Below are 19,705 nucleotides of genomic sequence, written 5' to 3' on the forward strand. Positions count from 1 at the left end.
GAGGGCCAGAGCTTGCAGAGCCGACTAGCAGGGCTGGATCAGAGGGCAGGGAGAGGGGGTAGTGGGGCAGCAGGAGGGTAGCGGGGCGGGACCCTGGTCATGGGCGGCCCAGACAGCAGAGGCCTGTTCCCTGTGTGGTGGGGAGCCCAGCCTGGGCAGGTTGGGTGCGCGCAAAGCTGAGGGCCCTGGGAGAGGCTTTGCCTTCCTCCTAAAGAAGCAGCAGGGTGTCAGTCAGCAGGAGGCCTCACTGTTACATGGTCTTACACCTCAGTTCTGGGAACGTGTATCTCTTTCCCATTTGAGTTACATGTTTTTGTGGCTTAAAAAAAAAAGTCTTTTTTCGTTTGATTCAAACTTTACTTATATTGTTAATATAGAAATCAAGTCCAAAGGAGTGTGTAGACGTGGAGATTTGGTTCTGTCCATACCGGCAGGCCCACCTCCTGATAGGCATATTGGACCAGCATGTTCGGGCTAGTCAAGTTTTGGAGCCTCAACTCTTCTCCACTGTACAGTGAGGGTAACACCAGCCCCTGGTAGTAGGGAACCTACTATCTTTTCCTTAGAGCTTAAATCTAGCAGAGTGAAACTTCATGAAACATTGCGAATACACCCACTATACTGTGTTAAATTAAAATCATGGATTGCTGTTTAACTTTCAGTGTATGTTTTAGCTCAAGTAGATCATGAAGCCTGCAGGCAGATGGCACTTTACACATCTCTGTATGCCCTGCAGATCCTGGCACCGTGCCTTACCTGAAAGTGGTGTTCTTTGGATTGAAAAGAATTCAGATGACTTCTTTTACCTGTGTTATGACCCTTCAAACATTTGCCATACTGTAGCAGTATAATTAGGGTTATGGGATATGGCCCACATGATTAGAGAGGGGTATTACTGATAGCCACAAAGACTACTGAGAAATACAGTTCTGCTTCTGTATTATGTAATTGGCTATATGAGTCTCTTGAAATCAAATGGTTTTGTTATCTTAAAGCCTTTTGTTATTGACAAGGCAGCAGAAAACATTAGGCTTTTAAAGATTTTTTTATGTGGTACATGTGTCCAGTGGTCTATTTACAGCTTCCCTGTCAGTCTCGAGGTGGCTCTGTGTCTTTGTGAGCATTTAGGGGGTGGGTGGAGACATCAACTACTGAATTGTCGGGTAATATAGCCGCCTAGTGTTGAATGTGACTGCTTCATGTCAATTCCACGTGTGGTCTTCTTCTTTGATGTCAAGAATCTGAAAATTGTTTTTTATGTCCTAGATGAAGAAGTGGAGGATATGTACCTTGTGGATTTCACACAGAAGATCATAGACAAACGCAAAGAAATGGAAGAGCTTGGTGCCAATAGAGATTATAGAAAGACAGAAAGAGATGATGATGAAGAAACCGTTTCTGAAAAAGATATCCCTCCTCCCCAGGATCCCAGTGAAGAATGGTTGGTGATATTATGCCATTTGGTCATGTTAACATTGTCAGACTTACGTTTAGTTTTTGAGAGTTATGTTGTTTGGTTGATATCAAGCCATTTCTCTCTATCCTTAAATATTTATTTACTATTTATTTATTTTCGCTGTGCTGGGTCTTAGTTGTGGCATGTGGGCTCTTTGTTGAGGCATGCGGGCTCTTTAGTTGTGGCGTGCAGACTTCTTAGTTGCAGCATGTGAACTCTTAGTTGGGGCATGCATGAGGGATTTAGTTCCCTGACCAGGGATTGAACACGGGCCCCCTGCATTGGGAGTGCTGAGTCTTACCCACTGGACCACCAGGGAAGTCCCAGTCTCTCTTTTTTTCTTTTTTTGGCTGCATTGGGTCTTCATTGCTGTGCATGGGCTTTCTCTAGTTGCAGTGAGCAGGGGCTGCTCTTCGTTGCGGTGCGCGGGCTCTAGGCATGCGGGCTTAGTAGTTGCGGCTCGCGGGCTCTAGAGCGCAGGCTCAGTAGCTGTGGCACACGGGCTTATTTGCTCCGTGGCATGTGGGATCTTCCTGGACCACGGCTCAAACCTATGCCCCCTGCATTGGCAGGTGGATTCTTAACCACTGTGCCACCAAGGGAGTCCCTTTCTCTCTGTTCTTAATCAGTTTTCTTTCTTTAGAGACTCCACTTTAAATAGGATTGGATTTATAGGTATAGAAGGAGTAGCTCCAATAAGGAAATAATTACAAATAGACTGAACTCCTGCCGTGTGCCAGGCACTGTGCCAGGTACGGAGGCATTGATAGGCCTGTTTCATTGATGTGAAAAAGTTGTTTAGGCAGAAGAATGTTCCTTTGTTACCCATGCTACCTTACCCATGTCCTTATTCGGGCATCATGGAGAGTCATCACGTAGATAGTGTTATCTCTATTTCCAGTGAAAACAGGCTGGCAGAGCTGATCCAGTGAGCCTTACTCTGGCTGTGACATTTTCTGGCAGTGTGGTCTAGGCATCATGACCTGGATCTGGACAGCAGTAGCTCTGCCTTTCACTTGTGATATGGTTGTGATCAAGTTCCTACCCTCTCTAAGCTTCAGTTTCCTCATCTGTAGAACAGGGATGGTGATGCCTAGTAGGTGAATGATGGGGAAACTAAACTAGTCTTTTCTTTACAAAGAGACCAGAATGAAAATTCCATTATGATTTTTTGTACCTAAGACATTGTTTAGAAACTTGTTCAAAAGGGCTTGAAATTGCATGGAGATGCACTGATGCTGTGTCCTGGGAGTAACCCTGCCTGTTCCCCTCCTGCTGGTGCAGAGCCCACCCCTCCCCCACTTCAAGGCTCAAATGTCCTCTTTATGGGGGCATTTGTTAGGAACTGCTTAGGATTGTTGGCAGCACTCGTTGACCTTTTGTCAGCCATTGCCCCTGTGGGCAGGAGTCATTTGTGAGTGAGGAGAGCAGTCTCACTGCTTGGGAACACAGAGAACGTGCATCTTCATGCTGTGGAGGGGTCTTCTTACCTACCTTCTAAAACACTTATATTTGGGGTGGGCTAAGTGGCCACACACTTGCTATAGCAACCAGAAGAGGAGCCTGTATGATGCCATCCCTTCTGTCATGCTTCTCTTCATCATTTCTAGTCTAAGTGGTTTCTCCCTCATCTCAACTCTGGTAGCACTTAAACATACTTTCTGCTCCTTTGGGTCTTACCTTTTATTTATATTGACACATAACTGGCCTCATTACCAGAAGAAGATTGAGGCAAACTTCTGGTACTTTTTACACCCTGCCTGCTCCTGTTAGGAGTGTTTCATGAGCGTGTGCCCTAACTTTCCCCTAGAGCCCTGTGAAGAGGGCATGACTCCGAGCCCTCCTGTGTCCCCCTTGTACCTCGAGTAATTGTTTGTCTGAGAGCTTGCTCAGTGATTGCTGATTACATGGGGCAGTTGCTGGCTGCTGTTCTGCCACTTCTTTTTGATGGGATCTGAATGTTTTGGAGGCCTTCTCCAGAGACAGAATGGCCTGTGATTGCTTTTCATAGGAGAAATCTCATCTCCTTTGAAAGGTTTAATGTCTTTTTTTTTCCCCTCATATTAATGCCTGTATGATTACAATCAATTTGTTACTGATTTGAAGAGTTTGGAGGGCAATTGAAGGTGTCACATGCCACCATATGGTGAAGGAAGATGCACTGCAAGCAGTTCTGACGCTTTTTTTGTTTTTAAATTAGGTTCCAGAATTGTAACTGCTTGTAAAATCCTTTAAGTAGTTAAGTTCCAGGTGGTGGAAAATCTTTCCACAAAAATACTGTAAATAACTACTCAGACCATCTGGCTCAATGTTTTTTGTTCTCCATTCATAGAAGAAGAAAAAAGGAAAAGAAGAAAAGGGAGAAAGAACCTGCTCTCTGCTGTTGGAGGTTTTATTTCTGTGGTCATCAGCTTTAGGACTATAGTTGTGGATTCCCAAACATTCAGTTTTTAAATCATAGGCTGACAGTTGGAATCGGCAGGTGTGAGACAAAAGAAAAGGCTAACAAAAGCAAAGCCACATGCATGGAAATCTGACCTTGAGTTGGTCCAGCAGCAGTGCTGGCCCTTCTGTGCTTTCTTCAGCCTCCTGCCAAAGGCTGTGAGGGAGTCCTTGCCCATAATTCAAAAAATTTAAAATGTTTTGCATCATAATGCAAATGAAATGTTACTCATGAAAACCTGCCCTTTTCCTGTATGGGGGAGTCTCAGTATTTCACTGGCCTTGCTGGCTGCCTGGCTCCCCTGCCTCATACCTGGACAAAGGTACTTGGGGCCAGGATGAGGAAAGAGGAACAGGGGTGAAAGATAACAGACTGGCCACTGCTGAGGTGCTTCTTTGGTATAAAATGTGTGTTGCTTGGCTTCCTCCTAGTCAAAAAGAGTCTCTCAAAATACTTATATTAAGAAATTTCTAATTCATTGGGAAGAATTGTACCAATTTGAAGAAATACAGGAAAGAATAAAAAGTCAAATTTGGGAAGACTGTAAGGAAGTGAGCAAGTTGAGAATATGGTACGGAGCAAAGTTATGATGCTGATAAAATATTTGGAATTGTTTAAACCAAATTAAAGTAAGTTCTGAGATGCTGCAGCAGGAGTCTTTGTGGCGTATTTGTCTTGAGGTCAGAGATGTACATGATCATTTTCTACAGTTTCTAAAACTAAGATTTAATAAAGGGCTTAATGAACTTACTGTGTGTCAACTTTTAACTTTGAAAAACATGTTCTTACCAATGGTAGTGGTCTCTCAGGTTGAGGGTTTTTCTTGGTGATGGGGCCTAAATTAACTTTTTACTGTGCACCAACTTCCTAACTTACGGAACCATATGTCATGTACAATTTTCCACGTCTTTTCACTTTTATTTCAGGGTGGATTATGTGGATTCTTTAGGGCGATCCCGGCGCTGTATGAGAAAGGATTTGCCACATCTGCTGGAAATGGATAAAAATCTTCAGGGGAGGCTGTAAGTGTGTGACATGCAAAGCTTTGCCCATGACATGCAGACACGGGGATTGTTTTGTGCGCAAGGCTGTTTTTAGTTTATTTTCTTTGGTGCTCTGCTGTAAGAGTATTTTTTCAATGTATAAGAATATTAGTGGAAGCACTTTTTTGGGGTTAGCATACACATACACACATAGTCCACATTCAGGGAACAACCTGAGTGGTTGATCATCCAGATTGTGTAGCTACTAAAAGGGATGAGTTAGAGCCTATCTGTTTACTTGGAAGGATGTCTGCCTACAGAGTAACAAATAGAGAATGAGCCCAGACCAAGCCAACAAACAAACCACTGCGGAGAAAGTGTTTAAGAATATACTCTTGGTTATCCCACAGCAGGTGGGGGCAGGCAGGTAGTTAGCTTAACTTTTTGTTTATACACCTTTGCATTTTGAAGTAAGGGCTTTATGGCTAGAATTTTTTCTGTGGTGCCTAAGACACACCCAAGAGGTAACTTGCTAAAACATCCCAGGGAATAAAATTCTAACCAAGGGCAGCTGTTGTGTGGAAAGTGTTGGGAGAAGGTCCACCTTGTCCACATCATCCAGGTTCAGGTAGGCCTGGGCTTGGCACAGGGAAGAAAGTGCAGAAGCCCTGAGCCACCTGACAGGACATGAGGTCCTGCATGAGAGACCTTCCACAGGAGGCCCGTAGTTCCTCCTCTCTGCCTCTCCTGCCCCCTCCATTCAGCCCAAGACCAGGGTGGGAAGGAAAGTAATTTGTCTGAGTGGTGAGGCAAGATTTCATTATGCTAATGTAACATGTTGCTTGCTTTGATTAAAGAAAGGTGAAAATAGTTTTTGCAGGTTCCCAGTGGTATTGTGGGTCAGAAGGCTCTGTAAGGAACTGTCTTCTTCATAACTAGAGTTACTCATCCATGATCGCACTCCTGAAACGAAGCATTGCTGTGTCACAACTCTTACCTAAGATGGTTTTTGCTTGATTTTCCTAGTTTCGTTAGTCCTGCAAATGAAAAAACCTTACTATCTGAAGATATGAGAAAAGAACTCCAGCGCCAGCAATGGGAGGAAGAAGAGAGGGAGTCCCTGAGAAGACCAATGGGGCCCGTACATTACGAAGACATTCGTGAAAATGGTATAGTCATCTGGCAGCTTTTTTTTTTTTTAATTTATTTATTTTTGGCTGCATTGGGTCTTTGTTGCTGTGCACGGGCTTTCTCTAGTTGCGGCGAGCGGGGCCCACTCTTCATTGCGGTGCATGGGCTTCTCATTGTGGTGGCTTCTCTTGTTGCAGAGCACGGGCTCTAGGCGTATGGGCTCAGTAGTTGTGGCACACGGGCTTAGTTGCTCCGCGGCATGTGGGATCTTCCCAGACCAGGATTCGAACCTGTGTTCCCTTCATTGGCAGGCGGATTCTTAGCACTGCGCCACCAGGGAAGCCCCCATCTGGCAGCTTTTTTAAATCATTTTTTTTATCTTGAACAAATGACAAGCATAAAAGGAAGTATTCGTGAAGCAGCAGCTCTTATGTGGAAATAAAAGATTCTGCTTTCGGAATTGAAAATACCCCTTTTTTCACTTCATAGCCTAAAAATATTCATATTGGGAGTATCTTCCTAACAGAGGGTCTGTTAATCCGAGTTTGCTCCCCAAGAGAAGTGGAGACAGCCTGTGACTAAAACGTTAATGAACATTTGTCACTTGGCAAACAGGATGGAAACAACTTCTAACTTTTGTTTTAGCTGCTTCTTAGAAAAAACAAAACAAAATGTGTGAGACATCATTGTGTTACTTTTTGCTGTGGTAGGAATTTGGTCTGAATTTAATTCACTGATCTGGGAAATCTAACCTTTTGGATAATTTTGACTTATTTCAGAGGCCCGGCAACTTGGTGTTGGATACTTTGCCTTTGCCCGAGATAAAGAGTTGAGAAACAAGCAGATGAAAACTTTAGAAATGCTGCGTGAGCAGGTACAAATTAAACTCAGTTGATGTTAAGGATTTGAGCGGTTGGGTTTCTTGTTGTACCGTACTGCAAAAAAATCTAGTAAATTAATTAGAAATTTACATTGCTATTCAGAATGCAGTTATCGGTTTCATAAAGGTAATTGCAATATTATTTTGGTATTTCAGACTTTAAGATTATAGTTGTTCAAAAGTAACTTGTATAACTTTGATGTTTTAAACTTCGTTTCAAATATGGCACTTTTGGAGCGGCCTGGGTGAGAAAATAGAAAGTTATTAGAGGGTGGTTAAGGAGTAGGACAGAATTTTCTTGAATGGTAAGCCTTCCAGGATACTCTGAACTCTTACTAAACTTCAGAAGACATCAGAGGGCTTGTGTAAGAGGACTTAATGGGTCTTCATGTTGAAGATCTCAAGGATGGCTTCTTAGAGGTGGCATGAAAATCAATTAGTCTATTTTTAGAATAAAATTAATTATTTCATCCTTTTCAACAGAAATATTGTGAATACGCTAATCATTTTCTAATTTTCTGTTCTGTTCAGACAACAGATCAGAGAACAAAACGAGAAAATATAAAGGAAAAGAGAAAGGCTATGTTAGAAGCAAGACTTGCCAAACTCCGACAAAAAAAGATGAAAACATCTAAAGAGGATGGAGCAGAGGAAGAAGTTAGAGGTATATCTTGGCTCGTGTTTCTAAACCACAAAAGGAAAAATTTTAGTTCAGTTGATGTCTCAATAATAGGACTGGCAATGTGGAAATCAGCCATCTAGTTTTATTCTCTAAGCAAGCAGTGCACCTTGGAGATATTGCCAGGAACAGTGTTTATAACCAAAGTGGCATGGAATTACACTCCAAAGAAAATTTTAGGCTGTAGACAAGGGTATTAGCAGTACATTGTGTTGTTTCATAGAACAGCATGGTTTAGTAACTGAGACTTACGAGTAAAATATCTAAGTAAAATACTTAAAAGGTATTTTAGGATAAAATTTAGTTGTGCACGTACATGTTTTAGACCTATTTTCATTTGCTATGGCTGCGGTTTTTGTTGGTTATTATAAAGTAATGTATTTTAAAGAAGACATGCATTCAGAAAGTAATAAAATAAAGGATTTACAAATATGGGTATAGACAGCTTACCAAGGGACTGTTGAAATGCTGGGAGCACCGTTCAGTACTGTGGTCAGACTTGCTCACTGTGAGAGTTATGCTAGACTGGGATAAACTCCCCAACAGAGACACTGCAGAGACTGGCTCAAACCAGGTGGACGTCTGCTTCTCTAGTTTAACACCTCAGAGGTGGTGGTGTCCAGGGCAGGTAGTAGCTCTGCCCTGTACGGTCACCTTTTCCCTGGCCTCTTCCTGTCTTAATGCTTCTGTCATTCCATAGAGGGTTCCTCTCACCTGCACGGTCGCTAGCTCCCCAGCACCTGTTCATGATCCAGCCCTGGGGAAGAAGGGGCGGGGACCCAGCTTCCATTCTAGGAATGTGAGTCAGGATCACACACAACCTACGGATTTACATCCCAATGGCCAGCATCCACGGGCCATCCCCAGCTGCAGGGGAGGCTGGGAAATGGCCTCTCTGGCGAGGTGACACATATCCAGCTGATGCTGGGGGGCACTGTAGTCCTAAAAGGAAGAAGGGGGTGTGGGTGTTAAGGGGCACATAGAAGCTTCTCCAGCTCTCCCGGAAGCCTGTGCTAAGCCACGGGCCATTTTCTAATTCTGAACACACTTCAGTTTAGCTTTGGAAGGAGATCAGAACACTTGGGAATCGGAAAATGATCCATTTAGTTTTGTATAAATGCTGTCTCCCTGTGACATGTTAAACTCTGTTTTGTTTCTCTGTTTTTGCTGTACTCCTGAACATCTGTCATTTCCACAAGATGTAAAGTGCCACCAGTGCTTTTTAAAAATCTATTTTCTTTTAAAATATGGCCAAAATAGAATAGCCTACAGCCTGTCGCCAGGCTCCAGCTCTTCATCACCCTCAGTCCCCTTGCTTAGTCGGAGACTCTTACTTTAGTTGAGTAATTGGGGGGTTTCTGGTCCTTCGATTGTTGGTCAGGGGAAGCAGGGTGGCATAGTGGCAAACAGAGACTTGGAAATCCATCCATCCTGGGTTTGAATCCTGGCCCTTGTCACTGTCCACCTGTGAAGCATTTCTGATCTTAATTTTCTTTATAAAATGGGTATAAAGTGGGAATACCAGTCCTGACTTTATTAGGGTTATTACAGGGTTAAGTGAACTATTGTATACAAAATACTTAGCCCACTGCCTGGCACATGATAGATGCTCAATAAATACCGGTTATTGTTTGTACTCTCAGGATGAGCATGTTCTATTTAATTTTTTAAAGTAGTTTTAAGCTTTATTATAATGAAGTCTTATTCCATTGTCAAAAATAGATGGAGATGTTACTGGGCCATTGCCACCAGAACCAGAGGTCATGCCAGCTCCTCATACAGCTGCCCAGAGTAGCAAAGTCGAAGTCATCGTTCAGGAGAGGAAGGATACCCGGCCTGGGGTGCCACACATCCGGGAGTGGGACAGAGGAAAAGGTAAGGGGGTCAGTTCTCCTGAACAGAGTGTGATTCTGGTGAGTCTTACTGGTCCTTGGAAGCTTAAGGAATTCTCCACATCGTTGAACTTGTTTCTTCTCAATACCCAGGAGCATTAGACAGTGTGATTATAAAAGACCAGGGTCTACAAGGCGTCATGCCTAAAGGATGAGTTTCTTTTTTTTTTTGAGAAGCACTTGGGGGAAGGTTTCTGAAATTCCCGCTGCCCCCATGTGGTCTTACAGCTTTGGGATGCTGTTTTTTTTTTTGTTTGTTTTTAATTTTTGGCTGCTTTGGGTCTTCATTGCTGCGCGGCTCTCTCAAGTTGCAGTGAGTGGGGTACTCTTCATTGCGGTGTATGGGCTTCTCATTGAAGTGGCTTCTCTTGTTGTGGAGCATGGGCTCTAGGCATGTGGGCTTCAGTAGTTGTGGCGCGTGGGCTCAGTAGTTGTGGCTTGCAGGATTTAGAGCGCAGGCTCAGTAGTTGTGGCGCATGGGCTTAGTTGCTTCGCGGCATGTGGAATCTTCCCGGACCAGGGCTCGAACCTGTGTCCCCTGCATTGGCAGGCGGATTCTTAACCACTGCGCCACCAGGGAAGCCCCTGGGATGCTGTTTTTCAGGAACCAGTTTTTAAAACCTTATGAAGGTTTGGTACTTTAATGTATTCCGTGTTTTTAGCAGTCTCTTTTATGTTCAGTTGAAAACAGTCTGTGTCCCAGTGTATTAACTCGGATTCACATGTGGTTCCATTGGGTTATGCAGAATTGTCTGTAAATTTTTTCTGTAAATACACCACGGTCCCTACAGCAGCCTCTCTTTGGGAGAAGACTCTGGTTTATGTCTTTTTGAAAAAGATCATTTCAGTGGTACATTAGCGTGAATTGTTGGAACTGATGAGATCCACGACTAAAGTAAAAGATATGCAGATGGGTGAGTGCCTTTGGTTAGTGCTACTTTTAGAAATAGAGATGGAATACCAAGATAGATCTGGACAGGTGCCTTTTGTGTCTTCTAAAACTCAATAAAAGACAAAACTTGTGTTTTGCTATGAAGTACCTGTAACATCATGTCAAGCAAATGATTTAAGGGCTTGATTTTTTATGTTTGTCTCTCATATGTAATTTTAGTACTTTTTTGGCATTGTCTCTAAAGCCTTGCCAGCCTTCTTTCTCCACAGAACCTTCCTTGAACCTTTCTCCACATGGAAGTTCTCACTCCTTTTTCTTGGCCTGGTTCCTTATCCTTTGTAGGCATCGCATATACCTTGTATTATAGTTCTGTTATTACTGCCCTTGTTCTCCAGAGAATTTAAGGAGGCTTTTAAGAAGTATATACAATAATTAAAAAGTAATAACAATAAACATTCAATGATTCAATCATCAGTTCTAATAATACTCTTTCTTATTTTTACTAGACTTTTCCTTTGGGTATTGGTTGAAGAGGCAATCAGATCTCCGGGCTGAGAGAGACCCTGAGTTTGCCCCACCATCGAATTACTTTGTGGACCAAAAAAGAACTGGTTCTCTGAGTAGCCAGGCATGGAACAGACCTGCACCTGCACAGAGTGACCCGGGGCAGCACTCTGGCCAGAGCCATGACCCCAGCTCTTCACATACATCATCCACTCCAGCCCCCAGCGGCCCACCACAAGCCCAGGCGGTCACTTTTGAAACTCTGGATGATATGATTTCATACTATAAACAAGTGACATGAACTTAAAAACACTGTAACTTGGGTCTGTACTGTTGATGGTGCCTTCCTCTCCCAGAGCAGAGAAAATAACTTAACTTTAGGGACTGAACTGTAACTTTCTCTTCCTGTCTTTTCCCTGAAGATCCAGACTTCAGGCTGTATTTGTCAGCAGGGAAGAAAGTGAATGGTACTGTGGGAACTCCGGCCACTTAGCTGTTCATTTCATTCTCATTGGTATGGAGATACCAGTTCATCTGGATTTACATGTGAGCTGAGGTAGAGTAAACATACTCTGTAATACTTGATACTAAGGTGTTTGCAATCCTGTCTGCTTCATACCCACTCCCAAGACTTATTCAGATTTAAGGGTTCCACTCCTTTCCTTTTGCCAGTACTAGCTTGTAGATGTCTTTGTTCCAAGCATTCAGCTTCCAGGTCATTTGGTGGAGCATCTGTCAGGAAGAATTTTAGCCTGTCAAATGATGGCACATGAGGGTACACTGGGAGGCAAAGTGATCTAGTCTCCAGGAGGACCCTGACACTAATGGAGAATTAAGCATATCATTTGAAATGAACAGGAAGACCAGGGAGGACTTCACAGTCCAGAAAGGTAGACATTGACGTCACTTGCTCTTACTATCACTCCTTTTTGAGTGGCGATTATTACAGCCACGCTTAGTGGGCATTCATTAAGTGTGTATTGAGTGATGGGCACATGTGGAGGTTGCTGGGCATGGTAAGAGCTGTGCTCCTTAGCCACCAGGGTTGGATTTTCGTCTCCGCCTGCCTCCCTGGTTCTCCTGCTCTGGGCCCTGATCTGTCTTGGGAGCTGAGTCATCTCAGCCTCGGTAGGATGGACTTGCGCTGGAGTGAGGGACAGCAAGGTCCTTTTGTCTTTACTAACAAGTGGGTGAGCAGAACTCCAGAAGGACTTCCTGTGCCTGAGTACGATTCCCGTCCTCTACCTACTACACCTCAATGTCCTCTTCACAGCTGCAGACAAGCAGTAGAAGTGGATCACCAGGTCCACAGGGCTATTACAGCTGCCTCCCAGGCCAGTGAGTCTTGTAAGAAGGTGTTAGAGCAGGTCCTTGAAGCACCTGCTGGAGCCTGTGGTCTCTGTTCCCGCAGCACAGTGGTGTTGATGGGAGCACCCCCGTTCTCATTATGGATTGCAAGCTGGAGCACAGAGAGGGTCCGTGACTAGTCACGTGATATCTAAGTGGCAGATTGTTTAGGTGCATGTTTGCTTCAGACTCATGTTTTCTTCAGCACTCTCTGCTCTCAGTCTTTTGCCCCAGTATTGAGCAGTAATAGGCAAAATTCCAAATTCTTGCAAACTTAACCTCTGAAGTCCAGATCAAGGGTGGAGTTGCGAGACCTATTAAATGGTCATTTTGTCAGCCTGATCAGGCAAATATCTCTCCTAACAAAAATGAAAACCAACTGACCCAGCTGCCTTTTTCTGCAGAAATTGACAAACTCATCCTAAAATTCATATGGAATTGTAAGGGACCCAGAATATCAAATATTCAAAACAATTTTGAATAAGAACAAAGTTGGGGGACTCACTTCCTGATTTCAAGACTTACTACAAAGCTACAGGGATCAAAACAATGTGGTCCTGGACTTCCCTGGTGGCACAGTGGTTAAGAATCCGCCTGCCAATGCAGGGGACATGGGTTCGAGCCCTGATCCGGGAAGATCCCACATGCCGTGGAGCAACTAAGCCTGTGTACCACAACTACTGAGTCTGCACTCTAGAGCCCGGGCCACTAGAGCCCGTGTTCTGCAACAAGAGAAGCCACCACAATGAGAAGCCTGCACACCACAACTAGAGAAAGCCTGCATGCAGCAACGAAGACCTAACACAGCCAAAAATATATAAATAAATAAATTTATAAAAAAACACTGTGGTACAGACATATTGATAAATCACTGAAACAGAGTTGAGAGTCCAGAAATAAACCCATACATCTATGGTCACTTAATTTTTTGACGGTGCCAAAATCATCCAGTAGGGAAAGAACAGTCTTCTACAGATGGTTCTGAGACAGCTGACTCGCCACATGCAAAACAATGGACTTGGACCCATACGTCTCACCACATAAAAAAAAAAAGCACCTCAAAATGGACCAAAGGCTTAAATGTAAAAGTGTAAAACCAACTGAAACAGCTTGTAGGACAAAAGGAGAGGAGACAAAAAGAAAAATTGGAATACTAAAAGGAAAAAACAATTATTAGATATCCTAGAATCATAAGGAAAAATAGAAGAAAAGAGAAGGTGAATAATAGACAAGAGAAAGATGGGAAGAGGTTGTGTTTATAAAGTAGAGCAGAAGGTCTTGAGAGGCATAGTGTAGAGAAGGGATGGGAAGACTAGGCAGGCAGCAACAAGCGCATGAGTATAGGAGGCAGTGGTCACGGAAGGGGCCCCCAAATAACCTTTTGTCCTTGCCCAGGGCACCCACGTTGGACGGCAGAGCAGTCTGTGCATGCTGGCTCAGGGTCACTGTCGACTAATAACTGTAAGTTGGATATTCTCTAGGATTTCAAAGACTGTATAAGCCTTATTCTAATCCCATTTTAACAGCATATGTTGAGTGTTTTATGAGCCCAGTTGTTTTATCCTCTTCCATTTCAGACTCAGGGTCCTTCAGCGTTAACACAATTCCAGTTTTAGTGTTTCTTGTGGGCCTGTTTTGTAGGAGTGTGTCCAGCAGATGGCACTGGAGTTCTTAGGCTGCAGACCCGTGCTCTGGTAGCACTGCCCAGTAGAAATGAGGTATAAGCTGTGTGTGTCAGTTTCAGTTTTCTAGGAACCACATTTAAAAAGTGAAATTAATTTTGTGGTATACAGTCATCCCTCTGTATGTGCCAGGACCTGCCATGGAAACCAAAATCCGTGGATGCTCAAGTTCCACAGGCGGCCCTCTGTACCCACAGTTCTGTATCTGATTTCAACCAACTGTGGATCCTGTAGTGCTGTAGTAGTATTGAAAGATACGCGCATAAGTGGACCCTCACAGTTCAAACCCATGTTGTTCAAGGGTCAACTCTATTGGATCCAGTATATCCAAAATATTTCAACATTTAATCAATATACAAAACGTTTAATGGGATATTTTGCATTTCTTTTCACACCAAGTCTTCAAAATCTGTGTATCCACTTACAGCTCATCTTAATTCAGATGCTAAATTTTCATCAGGAATACTTGATCTGTATTTAGATTTCATAAAATAAACATTTGAAAGTAGATTCACATACCCAGGTTCATCCAAACATACTGAAAACATTTAAGAGTTTGCAAATAACTGAATTATCAAGTTTTAAATTTAATAAAATGTAGTTCCTTAGTCATACTACACCACATTTCAGATGCTCAAAAGACACAAGTCTAGTGCTACTGAATGCACAGCACAACTCTAAATGATCTGTTTTTACATGTTTTGTGGTCTGACTGTACATAACTCTCCTGTTAGTAACTAAAGGATTGGCAAACACATCTCTTCCAAGCATACATTAAGCATTCACGCTACTCCTATGGCTTGTTTGACTTGGGAGCTAGCAGTGCTGAAATCTATCAGAAAGCATGACCACACCTCATTCGTGGCATTGTGGAGCTAAGCGAAATATTTTGGATCAGAAATTGCTTTGAATTATTTGTTTTCATTGTAATCTTTTCTCCATGCCTTTGTGTGTTTTGATACAGTTCGTTTGAATTGGCTAAATAAATCATTTTGTTTGCTTGCAAAATTCCCAAAGGAGAAACTTTAAATCCATATACATGAGATTCCTGCTATGTTTAGCGGTGCATTTGCTGAAGACTTGTGGGATAATTTATTTCCTCTTAAAGCCATAGTGCAGCCTGGGAGATGGCTATCAGCTGACCTTTTTGTGACACACAGACGAGGCAGTAGAATTTAGAATTTGGAATGGACGTGGGTACTGGTCTTTACAGTTAATACAACACAGAGCAGCCACGCCATATGTGTTTAATTTTTTTTCAGCCAGTGAATTGAACTAAGTCAGTTATACGTCAGGCAGTTCCTGTAAAAAACTATATGGCTAAGGCAAGTCGTGATAATTGAAAAGAAATTTGTTAACCTGCTGAAAACCATGAGAGAAAATGAAACTCCCGTGGTCCTGGCACCTGCCCTGCTGGTAGGTGGTGAGGCATTTGCTGGTGTGGACCCGGACATTGGCTTAACGTTCAGAGCATGTGTGGGGGGCAGGGCAGAGTGGGGAGAACGGTGGGATGGTGTAGATCATTGTCTAGGAAGATGGGAAAACCAGAACAATCGAAAGAATCAGGGTGTTTTAGTGAAAACCTGTCACCCAGGCTGAGTATTGATCTTCTGTTACCGTTTCTCGGTAAATCCCGGCTGTTCATGTAACCATGCCCAGTAAATGTACGTCTGTCCAGTGATGGGAGTGGTCACAAATATTACTTGTTTTCTACCCTCCATTTAAACAGCATCTTTCCCCGCTACATTTCTAACTGCCATGTTCTCTCTAACTCTAAGCTCATCTGCTAGGTGGTGGTTTTGCCCCGTTGTAAAAACCTTCCCTGGGGTACGATGGGTTCTGTTTCTATTTGGTCGTTATCAGCAAGTAAGCTTCCCTGAGCTTGAACACGGGTGTAGCTCTTGACCTCTCAGTCCCCACACCACTCCTCTCTGCACAGACAGTCTCGGTTGTTCAGGGTTGATATGGAAACCAGGAAATACAAGAATGGGCCCTGCTCCCAGCCTAGGTCTCCCAGGTCACAAGCCTGTCTGAGAACATGCTGCTTTTTTTTCAGGGGCCCTCGTTTGTTGTCTTCTTTCCTAAAGTGTCATCTTTACCTTAAAACTGAAAGACTTTGTATCTCTGCTTCCAATTATGATCAGCATAGGTGTTTATGGGATGTGTAATCAATGTAGACCTACCATTTGTGTGGTTTTTTTTTAATTTAACATTTCTCAAAACTGAGCGCAAGTTATTTTTTTGCTGCCTAATACTTCATATTAATCTGCATCGTTGTCAAACAGTTCCTCAGTTGTTGGCTGGCTACGTTATTTCACTGTTAGGAATGAAGTGGCTATAAGCATCTTTTTGTTTGGTTTGACCACATTTGAAGAACTATCTTCCCTCCTCCTTTTAAAACTGTTCCCTTGGGCATTACTTTCAGAACTAAAATCACTGGGTCAAAGCGTTGATCATTTTTTTGTCTCTCGATGGGTCTTGCCGGGAGACTCATCTTAATGGCCCTTTGGTGCCACAGTGGATCCCCCTGGTGGAGGATGCAGGTGGTTTGCAAGTGGATTCAACTCGAGGAAGAGCGGTGACTGAGGTTGCAGTCTCGAGAGCAAACCTTGCTGGGCAGCAGGCAGTTAAGCTTGATTGTATGCACATGACCCCCCCTCTCCTTCCTCTCAGATCCACTCCTCTCCATAGCTCAGCCCTTCTTCCTCTCATCTGCTAGAGAATTCAAGCATCTGTCCAGAACGTTCTTTATATATTGAATGGAGAGGACAGCGTCTATTAGTTTTTCTAATTCCATTTCCATGTCTTTCGTGCATCAGGTGCGGGCTTGTTCTCTTGCCTGTCCCAGCCTGAAGCTGCACTTACTCACAGATGGCAGTCACATGGTTACATCTGGCCTGCTCACTGTCCTTACCAAAAGCGTTCTGGTTAAAACCAGAGAGAGCCGGAGACTAGAGAAAATAGCAAAGAAAATCAGGACCAGATTACTTGAGGGAGCACAGTTTAATTTTGGTTTTAAATATACAGCTGGATACAACTTCTACCCAAAAATGGATTCTTGAATCAGTGCCAGTACGAGAAGGAAGCATGCCCTTTTCTCTTTTTCAAAGCCATGCCTGAATTTCCCCCTCAGCTTCCTTCTTCGTTGGGTGCCCTTGATTTTCCCAAAGCCTGTTTAGAACTTTCCCACTTTTCACCCTTGTTCGGCTTGCGCCCCACGGTGTACCCCTGGGAGTTTGCTGGGTCTGTGCCTTTTGAAGTACTCTTTCAGGTGCATGGGCTGGAAATTGCTTTTTTACTGTAGGCAGAAATTGGGGTGCTGTGGGTACAGCTCTCCTCCTTGGCTAATCCCACTGCAGTCTTATTTCTCACGCTCCTTCCCACCACACTGCTGGCCCGTGGGAGGAGCGCCCTACAATATAGATGCCACCTCTGCTAGCAGTCCTGTGGTTTCCCATCTGCAAGATGAAGTCAGGGTTCAGCGGTTTACACCAGCTCCTCTCAGCAGGCTGCTGCCCACCCCTCCCACACATCCCCCCGCCCCCCCAAGTAACATGTAGCATCCTCAAGTTACTTGCAGTTCCCCAAACGTGCCAGGCAATTTAGAGCCTCCAACCTGAGCAAGCACTGTTCTCATCACCTGGAGTGTTCTTCCTGTCCTTGTTCACTAGTCACCTACTTCTGAACCAGTTTCTGTCATTTCCATTGCACAGCCTTCTTCAACCACTTCAAATGATTATCTTTTTCTGCTTAGCATTCATTGAGCACTTACCTCTTTTAGGCATTGTGCCAATCCTTAACACATATGCCCTCATTTAGTCCTTACAGTCCTGGGAGGCAGGGCCTAGTGTCCACTAGTGCGAGGCTCGAGGTCACATGGCCTGAGTTCTTAGCCGCCTGGTGACACTGCCTTTTCTGGATTTCCCTCTGCCTGGCAGAGAGCACTCAGACTTGGCATAGTAGCCTGTGTGCGTGTGCACTCCTCCCCTCGTCTCTGTCCTGCCCCCAAGAGGAGACAGCCCGCAAAACTTTGAAGATGTTGGAATGAGAGTCGTCATTTTTCATATCCTTTATAAACTTCTTCCACGCTCTTTTTATTTCTTTGTGGGAATTGTTAATTGAAACTTTGTTTATAGCCATCTACATGGGCCTTTTGGGCTATCTGTCGGATTTTCATGCTATAAGTATTTTTCACTTTCTGGCATGTGGCAGCTTACTTGGTGTCTTAGTGTCGTGGAGGCTGTAAAAGGGGGAGAAGACGTGATGCTTGCCCTCTGTTTGCAGAGACCACATGAGATGCAACTAGCAATTAAAGATGATACATTGAGTACTTTCACTGAGTATATGATTACATAGCATGCAAATTCTTTGGCATGGCATGCAAGGCCCTTCACGATTTGATTCTAGACACTTTTCCAGCTTTGTCTGCTACTTTCCCATAGAGCCCCAAGGCCCCAACCATACTGATGTGTTTTGTGGTTCCCTGAACCTGCCATGCTTTAAATGTCTCTGTTCCTTTGCACATACTCTTCTTTTTACCAAGAATGCCTTCTCCCTCCTACCTGCCTGGTGACTTCTTATTCATCTTCTATGACAGCCTTCAGTGCAGCTTCCTTTAGACTTTTGGCTTTGGGTTTTCATGGCCTTTGTACATTTTTTTGGCAGTGTGACCTTTATATCAATTTTGTAAGTCTGTTTTGCCTGTTGAACATTGAGCTACTTGAGGGCAAGGCCTGTGTCTCAGTGATGGAAAAATGGACGAGTGACAATGAAAATTAGGTATATGGAAAGGAGGGAGTGATGCTGTTCCCACACGGCTGGTTGTCTGTCAGGAATCACATTTGGCTGCAGGAACAGAGATCTGAATAAAGGGACTTAAAGAGATGAGGGGTTCGTTCTCTCAGGTGAAACAAATTTGGAGGCAGGTGGTTAAGTGCCGGTGTGTGGGTGCCACAATGTCAGCAGGAGTCCAGGCTCTGTGCCTCTGCTCTGCCACCTTTCATGCATGGCTTCCCTCCTCAAGGTAACCTCATGGCTCCATATGGCTGCCAGAGTTACAGCCATCTCATCTATTCCAGACAAGAAGAAAGAGAAGGGCAGTGAGTAAAGAAAAAGTGTTCTCTCCATGCAGACAGACTTCTTGAAAAGATATCCAGGATCCCACCCAACAGCTCCACCTGCATCTCATAGGCCAGAATGGAGTCACGTGGTCACCTCTAGCTGAGTTTTGCAGAGATAAATACATGGTAATAAATAGAGGTTATTTGTGCGTTTAATTTAAAATGACATTTCTTTTCAAAAAAAAAACAGTTGTTCAATCTGAAAAGACTTTTCTCCAAAGAAGATATAAAAGTGGAAAAGTGGCCAATAAACACGTGAAAAGGTGCTCAACATCATTAGTCGTTAGGGAAGTGCAAATCAAAAACACAATGAAGTATCACTTCACACCCTCTAGGATGGCACTAAAATCAAAAAGACATAATAACAAGTGTTGACAAGGACATGGAGAAATTTAAAACCTCATACATTACAGGTTTTGTAAAAAGAACTGTAGAATGGTGCAGCTACTTTGGAAACCAGCCTGGTAGTTCCCGAAAATGTTAAACATTGAGTTATCATACGACCCAGCAATTCTATTCCTGGGTATCAACCCAAGAGAATGAAAGCATCCATTCACAGAAAAACTTGTACCTGAATGTTCCATCGTAATAGCCAAAAAGTGGAAACAACCGAAGTGTCCAAACAATACTGAATGGATCAACAAATGGTGGTCTTTCCATATAATGAAGTATATGAGTGAAGTACTGATACATGCT

General features: G+C 43.6%; 1 protein-coding gene across 2 annotated transcripts in view; it reads left to right on the forward strand.

Moving 5' to 3' along the window:
• Positions 1-19,705, forward strand: part of CCDC174 (coiled-coil domain containing 174) — a 32,826-nt gene that overhangs the window by 11,799 nt on the left and 1,322 nt on the right. Inside the window, exons 5-12 of one of the 2 annotated variants that reach the window (XM_060161089.1) lie at positions 1,267-1,441; positions 4,826-4,921; positions 5,909-6,051; positions 6,793-6,887; positions 7,425-7,557; positions 9,295-9,447; positions 10,863-12,298; positions 12,333-14,899. In XM_060161089.1, the coding sequence (XP_060017072.1) occupies positions 1,267-1,441; positions 4,826-4,921; positions 5,909-6,051; positions 6,793-6,887; positions 7,425-7,557; positions 9,295-9,447; positions 10,863-11,161 (1,094 nt within the window). In that variant the 3' untranslated portion in view covers positions 11,162-12,298; positions 12,333-14,899. Of the gene's footprint in view, positions 1-1,266; positions 1,442-4,825; positions 4,922-5,908; positions 6,052-6,792; positions 6,888-7,424; positions 7,558-9,294; positions 9,448-10,862; positions 12,299-12,332; positions 14,900-19,705 lie in introns of those variants that run through there. The other variant, XM_060161090.1, reaches the window with a different exon arrangement.

Source organism: Lagenorhynchus albirostris, chromosome 10 (genome assembly GCF_949774975.1).
Source record: "Lagenorhynchus albirostris chromosome 10, mLagAlb1.1, whole genome shotgun sequence".
NCBI lineage: Eukaryota > Metazoa > Chordata > Mammalia > Artiodactyla > Delphinidae > Lagenorhynchus > Lagenorhynchus albirostris.